The 8,797-nt window shown below is 40.6% G+C and overlaps 2 protein-coding genes across 2 annotated transcripts; one reads left to right on the forward strand and one right to left on the reverse strand.

Annotated features, from left to right (window-relative positions):
- The first annotated feature begins 220 nt into the window (after positions 1–220).
- On the forward strand, positions 221–2,642 carry LOC126594518 (uncharacterized). Its single transcript, XM_050261117.1, has 5 exons — positions 221–846; positions 959–1,270; positions 1,366–1,717; positions 1,827–1,940; positions 2,046–2,642. The coding sequence occupies exons 1-5, from the start codon at positions 484–486 to the stop codon at positions 2,159–2,161; spliced, it is 1,257 nt and encodes a 418-aa protein (XP_050117074.1). The 5' UTR covers positions 221–483; the 3' UTR covers positions 2,162–2,642.
- Positions 2,643–6,511: 3,869 nt separating this feature from the next.
- LOC126598880 (glycine-rich protein A3-like) lies at positions 6,512–8,530 on the reverse strand. The gene is made up of 2 exons (XM_050265476.1): positions 8,054–8,530; positions 6,512–7,010 (listed from the first exon to the last, which is right to left on the reverse strand). Exons 1-2 carry the CDS (start codon positions 8,391–8,393, stop codon positions 6,730–6,732), a joined length of 621 nt encoding a protein of 206 aa, XP_050121433.1. The 5' UTR covers positions 8,394–8,530; the 3' UTR covers positions 6,512–6,729.
- Between the last annotated feature and the right edge of the window lie 267 nt (positions 8,531–8,797).

Consider the following 8,797-nt stretch of genomic DNA (forward strand, 5'->3'; position numbering starts at 1 on the left):
AAAAATCACTGCGTATGGTGCGTGAGTTTGCATAGAAGGACAAATGTCTCCAACCAATGGCCCAGTCGTCCTGTTGTTTGCACAATCCCAGCCTGCCCCAACCTTCCCTCCCTCAATTTTCATAATTTCAAATTTATTAATTGTTTTTTATTTTTTGAATTGTCTCAAATAGTCCCTGAAACCTTAATAAAGGCATCTTGTCTTCCACATCGTCCTCAACTCCCAATCCCATTCCCATTCCCTTTCCTTCCCTTCCCTTCCCTTCCCTTTACTCTCTCTCTCTCTAGTTTCTCTCTCTACCCCTGTGTTTTTGGGGGTCCCAGTCCCTCCTAGCCTGCAAACCCCAGCAAACTCGACTGGCCTCTCATTATTAAATCTTCCTCAACCAGCAACACTCTCTCACTCTCATCTCAATCCATCTCTCTCTCTCTCTCTTCATCCCTTTCTCTCTCTAGCCTCATCCATTTATACGCTCCAGTCCGAATGACTCAGTCCCAGGACGATCCCGGGTTCTATCTCCCCTCCCACTTCCTCACGGACGACGTCGTGCTCCACAACAACATGGACGACAGCAACGGCAACAGCTTCCGTGGAAACTGTCTCGAACCCCGCGCCAGATTCCCCACCGAGTTCCCGTACGAGTCCGACTCGTCCGACTCCAACTGGGCCCTGAGTTCCCCCGTCGAGTCCGTGGTGGGCTCCTCCGAGACCGAGGGCGGCAGCAGCAGCGACGAGGAGGACTTCCTCGCCGGCCTGACTCGCCGCCTTGGCCAGTCCTCGCTGCAGCCGGCTCACCAGACCCAGAAGCTATCCGTCCCAGACGCCTTCCCCAAAGAGAAACCCGAGGTAAAGATTTCAGCTTGCAACATCAGATTTATTTTCTGTTAATACTGTTACTCTTCCTGTTTAAGATTTGGGAATTTTGAAACGCTGACCGAGTTTTACTGTATTGACTCAGTGGGTCATGTCCGGGTCTCCCCAGTCGATTCTGAGCGGAATCGGGAGCTGGTCGAGCAACGGAAGCCCGACGGGCCCGTCTTCCCAGGTGCCGTCGCCACCGACGACGCCGTTTGGAGCTCAGGACGACACCTGGGAGCTGATATACGCGGCAGCCGGGCAGGTTGCGCGGTTGAAGATGACTAACAGCTTTGGTGGAGCAACTGAGTTCAGCGGCAACCACGGCCGCCGCGGACTTATGGGGCCATCTCGGATCCCCAGTCCTCCCCAACACTCTGCTCCCGGTCTCTGCCCCAACCAGAGCTTCCCTCAGGTAGAAGTCGTAAAACCCATTTCATGTCGGGCAAAACAGAGCTTTTTGATGTGCTTGTGTTGTGATCTGACAAGGGTGTTTTCGGTATTTTGCAGTTTCACCATGTGAGGCAGGCGAACCAAGTAAATCATCTTCCCTGGTCAGCTCAGCCGCAGCAGCAACCTCAGCAACACCACCAGCAGATCCAAACCAGAGGAAGAAACACTGCAGGTTACGAGAGATGCGGGCATGGTGTTAATTTGCCCCAATCGGCATGGCCGCCGCTGCAAGTCCAACACCAGCACCAGCACCACCATCAAAATCAACAGCCACAGCACCACAATAACGCCGCCGTGCGTCCCGTTTTGCCCAACGGTTCCAACATCAAGAGGGAATGCGCTGGCACCGGCGTTTTCTTGCCTCGCAGATATACAAACCCTGCCCCTCCTGAACCTCGCAAGAAAGCAGGTACTAATTTGTAATTTTGGATTTCGACCATTTTGGTCTTTTTCTTTTTAATTAAAATTACTTTGGGTCTTTATTTTGACATATTATGTTTGATTTTGCTATCAAATAGGCTGTCCAACTGTTCTACTGCCGGCCAAGGTTGTTCACGCTCTGAACCTGAGCTTCGAGGACATGAACCGCCACGCTCCGCCGCGTTTCAGCGCCGGTTTGGCGCCAGACTACGGTAATTAAGTTCACAGTTCAATCTTTCCTACTTCCGGAAACTTTGTGTTTCAGATCTATTATGTTGGATCCTTAAAATAACAATTTCTGCAATTGGATTCTGCAGAGGCACTGGCGGCACGAAGAAACGCCCTGCTGACTCAGCAAAGACTTGGATTAAGGGCAGCGGCCGAGGGGCCGGTAAATCATGAACTGCGCCTCCCCCAGGAGTGGACCTACTGATTTAGTTTCAAATCCAAAGGGCAAAAAAGGAAGAAGAAAAAAAGAAGATTATGTAGAAATTAGGGTTTTCCGATTAGGGTTTTATGAAGGTGGTATTTTGGGGTTTTTAATTATTTAATTAAGGAGATTCAAGAATGTGAGATTACATTAGGAGCAATAAGAAAGATATCCAGGTTTTATTTGGAAGGATGCTGCTGCAGCTTCTTTGGGGAGCTAGCTTTTAGGTCGGGGAAGATGATAAAGCTTTTAGGTCGGGGAAGTTGATAAATTACTAGGAAAGATGTGTTCTTTTGTGTTGTAATAATTTGGGTTTAATTAATTTAATTTGTTCCAAATCCAAAGTTTGATTAGGAGAGAATCAATGCTTAATTCTGGATTAGGGTTATTTAATATCTGGTTTGTAAGTGAAATTTCACCACCCCTTTCCCTTGGGATGTAAGATTCTACTAATAAGTAATAAAAATTAGTAGTTTTCTGTTAAGTTCTGTTTATTCTTCCGGATTCTGTAATGATTTGTTTAATTGTGATTAAGGGTTTTGTTTAGTGGTGTATTAGGTTAATTAAGTTGGTCAAAGCTCAAAGACTTTGTTCTTAAAATGCAGTTGTTTTCTGAAAAGCAACACTAAGCTGAACATGGCTGGGGCCCTCCTGGAGCTGTACTATATGGTTGGTTGCATTGCAGTTGTGGCACATTACAATACTAATTCTTTACGACTCTATTTCGGTAAAAAAAAGCTGCAAGACGGAAAGTGATTTTCGCACGGTCATTTTCGTTCGAACATTAAAATTGAAATGAATTAAGAGTTTGATTGAAATATTCATGAGTGTGTATAAAGAGAAAAACAAATGATGAAAAAAGTGAGGAAAAGACCTACCATATTTTAACTCCTCGTTTTGATGAAGCAAACTCATTGATCTAACTGTTGTCGTTTGATTGTTGTGGCAATCCATTATTATTCAGTTCAATGGCAAAATGTAAATATAAAATAGATTTAGTGGTTTTCAATAACGTTATCAATTGTCGGGCGACTCAACTCGCTAACGAGACATGGAGCCAAAGGTTGCACACATTGGCGTAGCTAAAATTTTCAAATAATGCGGTCATAATTTCGAAAAAAAAATAAATTCATGAACCATTTCGTTGAGCACCTGGTGATCACTAGTAGATTCCTGCCAACATTTGACAAAGGTTACGTCAACATATGTCGACAACTACTATGATCAGTAGAGCCTTGTCGAAGGCAACTGTACGAAACTTTGAGTAATGTTGAAGATTGTCAGGCTTGTCAACTGAGGAATTTCATCGAGTACTTGATTCGCACAATAAAGTCAGTTGAACACAAAAAGAGAGAAACGAAATATAGAGATTTTAAAATAAGACAAAATTAGAAGAAGAAAGTTATGACTTAATTCGACATAAATATTTATAGGGATCAAAATACAAATACAATGTCAAATATACATGAAAATTTTAGAATTGTACGAGTCATGGACAATCAATAACTTCATATAGGCTCCGCCACTGATTGCACGCACGAGAGAAGCCCTGTTGCGTGCCGGCCATTGGGAAGACATGAGGGATGGTATGTGCCTACCATTCTTCCATAAATATCTTTGGAATTTAAATCACTATATACCAAGTCAAATATATTCACGGAGCTGTGTTTTTTTCCTTCAGCGTGAAGGTTTGAATTTTTTGCCGTACGTTGCTATCCTCATATTTTGATTTCCTTGGACCCACACGATTTCTCTGCGTCTCTCTCAGTCTCCTCCTCCATCCTCCACCATTTTCCCTTCCATGTTTGTTCGTAAATTACCACAAACCATGCCTTCATAAAGAAGAAAAACTAACATGTATTTGGGAAGTTCAGCGGTATTTCAAGCTTAACACGTATTATTTTATGTTTTAATTAGTCTATATAATTATCATACGAGTTGTTCATAAATCATCTTGGTGCATGTGTTGAATGCAAATTCTTTATTTATTTATTTTTTTATGAAGATTTAAATGGAGTAGATATTATTTCCTTGTCATATTTATGTTTTCGGACTTTAAATTAGTGCCATACATTATGTCATATTCAACCAACGATAAAACCCGATCAATGATTTAAATTTTTGGTCTAACAACACAAATTGTATGACTAGAGAACATTTTGCAGTACTATGAATTATGGAACATTATGGTTATATGTTTTCTTTAGTGAAAGGTGAAAGGTAAAGCCTGCCTCCAGGCAGTTCAAATTTAGACCGACTTGCTTCATAACATGAAGTGAATTAGCAGCATGACTAGTTCATAAAATTGCACCCTTGCGTTTGCACAGTTTGAGTTGAAATGCTTCTGTGAATCTTCTTGGTCTCTGGAAAGGTGGACTGTTGTGGCGAAGCTATCAGTTGGTCCTTTTATTGGAAAAAAAAAAAATTATAAACAAACTATTGTCATGCCCATACCTTGTATAACAAGATCCAATGCTCCTTTTTTCCTTTTAAACCTAATTTTGTTGATTAAAACAGTGAAAGGGATTGGCTGTTTTTACTTTACCTTAACCTAACCTATCATTAAACAAAAACAAAATTATATAATTAACTTAAGTAACCAACTCTTTTACATGTCACGACTGTCTTTAATGTAAGCAAATCAAAGGAGTTGCCAAGCTGGCTCAACTACTCACAAATCTCCATTTTCCCCCCTTTTTCAGCCCCCTCTTACTTGGTCGAATAGTTTTGTCGGCTCAAGTTTTCGATAGTTAGGCGAGCGTGACAACAACATTTCCCAAAATACCTGATCTTTGAGACATATCTATCCCAACTAGGGGTAGAGAATCTAGAGATGAATGTGTAAAAGAAGGCAATATAATGATAAAGATATTTTTAATTATTTTTTAAATCAAAAGAGCGATTGAATTAAAAAAAAATGAAGAACTTCTAACCATCTAGTTATCCTAGAATAAACATAAACCAATTAGATGGAAAAAAGAGGCTAGAGAATTATTTGATGAGTCAACTATTCCCCTATATTATGATTTCATCTAATTTTACCAGCGTCTCACTCAGTGTGAAAATTGCTCTTGTCAGACAGTTTTATCAAATATTTTATATGGAGTAAGGCGGTTTGTATTTGCATACTCAATCTTTGTGTTTCTACACAACCAAAAGAGATTGTGCAACTTAAAAAAACTTTTAAAGTGTAACTGTAACACCGACTTACACCCGCACATAGTATAATGAGTTATATAGTATCAATTATCAAATAAATGACTTGGGTTATCATAAGTAGTGGGGAGGTCATAAATCAGAGAGTACAATTGGACCTTGGTGTGCTTTAATTTAGTAGATTCTTTGGATGAGAAAGCCTTGATTTGCTCTCTAAGAAAAAAAAAAGAAAAGAAATTAATTTCCTGACTTTGTCCAGCAACCAACCAACCCGATCAAGCATCATGCGATTAGAAGGGACTGTCATGTCAGCACATGGTCTGGCCCATATCCAGCCGTCAATCACGTTGTGATGGGTCCAACTTTGGGCCCGATCAGCGCCCTGGATTTATTTATACTTTAATTTCCGTTGATGACAGTTATTATTAACGACATCCAATGACACGCATTCGGTTGCTTCAAACACACACATACCTTGCTTTATCACAATCATTATAATTTTTTAACAGAAAAACTAACGAAAAGAGCTTGAAAATTTTGAATTTTAACGATAAAGACAAAATAAAGGGTAAAATGAATAGTACCACGTTTGATTTTTTAGTGTAAAAATGTGGTTTTTCGTTAAAATAAACAGTACCGTAGGCTTTTTGTTAAAACTCTATTTTTTAATACATACGTTTCTCTAATTCAATGATCTTTAGTCGAGAAATTTTTCAATACGACAGTCTCACCGTCACGACGTAGACACGAAATTTTCAAACAATGGCACGAGCGATGAGTGGCGTGCTACTTGCTATAATCATGTTTGTTAAAAATGAGGCGTGCTACTTGCTATAATCATGTTTGGATTGAAAAAACATTTCGCTCATAAACGCTTTACGCTATAAGCGTTCCACATGATCAAACAAATATAAAATGGGGTGTGCTATCCACACTCTCATTTTTACTTCTCACACACCTCTTGTTAATTTATGTTCATTGATCTTCTTCAATTCATCCGATCCGATGGCCGAAAACTAAAAAGATGTGAGAGAAGTAAAAATAAGTGTGAATATCACACCCCTATAAAATTTGGATGATCAATCAATGCGGACCTAAAATGTGTAAACAAGTTCTGATCGTTGAAATGCATTATAAACAATAAGGACCCAAAATGGATAACAGAAACAAAGCCAGAATTCCTAAGGCAAAGGCGAATGTGTAAACCTCAGACATAAACAATCACATTTCTACAAGAAGAAATAATAACAATGCGGGTCAAATGGCCAAGCAGGCAAAATACATAGAATCAAAGTCATAAGGAAAAAAACAGATGGTTCAAATTCTGCAGAATTAAACACATAACGGACTTCCATCGAACCACATCTCGTAATTGACAGCTTGTTTATTTATCTATAAGATCAGTATGATACGCATCACTTCCATTTCTTAAACTTGCCTCCACCGTGCTTGCCGAACTTGCCTTTCTTATGCTTCCCGAATTTCCCCTGCTTGAACTTGCCATGCTTCCCGCCATGTGATGCGAAGCCGTGACCAACATTGTGAGCACCATAACCGCCAGGGAGCATACCGTGAGAACCATAAGAACCGTGAGAACCTTGGCCATGGTGACCACCTTGAGTGAGTTGGTGAACACCGGCAGCAGCTGCAGCAGCGGCTGCACCACCAGCCAGCAACGTCCCTACGCCATGGTGTCCTGAAGAGATAAAATAGCACAAGCACTCAGAATCAAACTTTACACATGAAGACATGTAGAGAAATAAACTACAAAACTTTGAGAGTACGGTGAACAGCTCCACAAGCTAAGAAAACTTTAAATCCAAGTACAATTACAACCCTAATCAGCTGATAATCACAAGGCCTAAGTAATCATAAGAGGAGACTAGACATAAGACTGCGAACACTTCATATGACCAGATGGACATTTATACACTAAGATCATTCCGACATTAAAGTTCCAAGGAACTTAAGACTCGATTGTTAAAAAAGCACTATAAAAACGTTGCCAATGAACTAGTTAAGCACTGCAAAGCTACCAATGCAATTCAAAGACACTAAACGAATCACTTTCAAATGAAACATGTCAAATTGTCATTTCAAAGTCTCTCCATTGTATTGCATATTTTGTAGCGCATTCAACAAATTTAGCCTGAGTTCCATCGAAATTTAAAGTCCTTCGTCCAATCACACCATACAACAACAATAAAGCCTTTTCCCACTAAGTGGGGTCGGCTGTATGAATCCTAAAATGTCATTGTGCTCGGTTATGTGCAATCACACCACGAAGAAGAAAAATTCTTTGATAACAAAAAATAAGGTGTTGTGTAAACTCGTGCCTCCCGGGTTGGGGTAATTTGAAACTTGATTTTCTTTGGCAGATCATAACATATTAAATTACAAATTAATAAAGAAAACTTTAACGAAAAGCAACCGTACTGTTCATCTTTAACGAAAAACCATATTTTTACACTAAAAAAGTCAATCCTATACTATTCATTTTAACCTTTATTTTGTCCTTATCATTAAATCTCAAAGTTTTCAAGCAATTTTCATTAACTTCCTATTAATAAAACATGCATACTAGGGTAACAAAATCATGTGTTATACGTCTCGCAATATATAAAGCACATCAGATCCAAAACTGTGGTAATTAAATTCCACCAATATTTCACCGATTAATCCACCAATTCAAATAAAAATTCATACGAGATTGGGAAAAAAAAAAAAAAATAGAATTACCAGATGAGCCCTGATGGCCAGGCTGAGGATACCCAGCCGGTGGGTACCCCTGTTGAGGCGGGTATCCTTGGGGAGGATATCCCTGCTGCGGCGGGTACCCTTGCGGTGGATATCCACCCTGCTGAGGCGGGTAACCTTGTGGAGGGTAGCCGCCCTGCTGGGGAGGATAGCCGCCCTGCTGAGGAGGGTAGCCGCCCTGCTGGGGAGGGTAGCCGCCCTGCTGGGAAGGGTACCCATGCTGAGGCGGGTAAGAACCTCCTCCGAGTCCGTGTGCAAGTTGACTAAAAAGCCCCTTGTCTGCTGCTTCGTCTTCGTGCTGCTTGTCTTTCCCACCGCCCATTTTTTTGTTCAGTAGAAAACCAAATGAAGAGGAAGAAATAAAGATCTGAGATGCTGGGGAGATGGAGTAGCTTCCCCTCCAATTTTATATAGTTATCGTTTTTGCTATATTCATGGGACGCGGTCTCTCAGCGCCTTCCTAAACACTTCGTGATCGGACGCGGTAAATATCTTCTCCACGCGTCGGTTCCCTTTTACTTGGGCCATGTGGTCCATTATCCATACATACCCATCATCATTTTGTCCTTCTCTACGTAAGAAAGTGATCCTCTTCGCATTCCTTTCACTTGAGCCAACTGAAAAAAAAATCAGATAATTGAAATTTGTTCCAACGGTTAAAATTATTATAACTTTTAATTGGACCTTCTGTATTTAACCGTTGGATCAAATTTCAACGGTCCAAAT

Source organism: Malus sylvestris, chromosome 1, assembly GCF_916048215.2.
Source record: "Malus sylvestris chromosome 1, drMalSylv7.2, whole genome shotgun sequence".
In the NCBI taxonomy this organism is placed as follows: domain Eukaryota; kingdom Viridiplantae; phylum Streptophyta; class Magnoliopsida; order Rosales; family Rosaceae; genus Malus; species Malus sylvestris.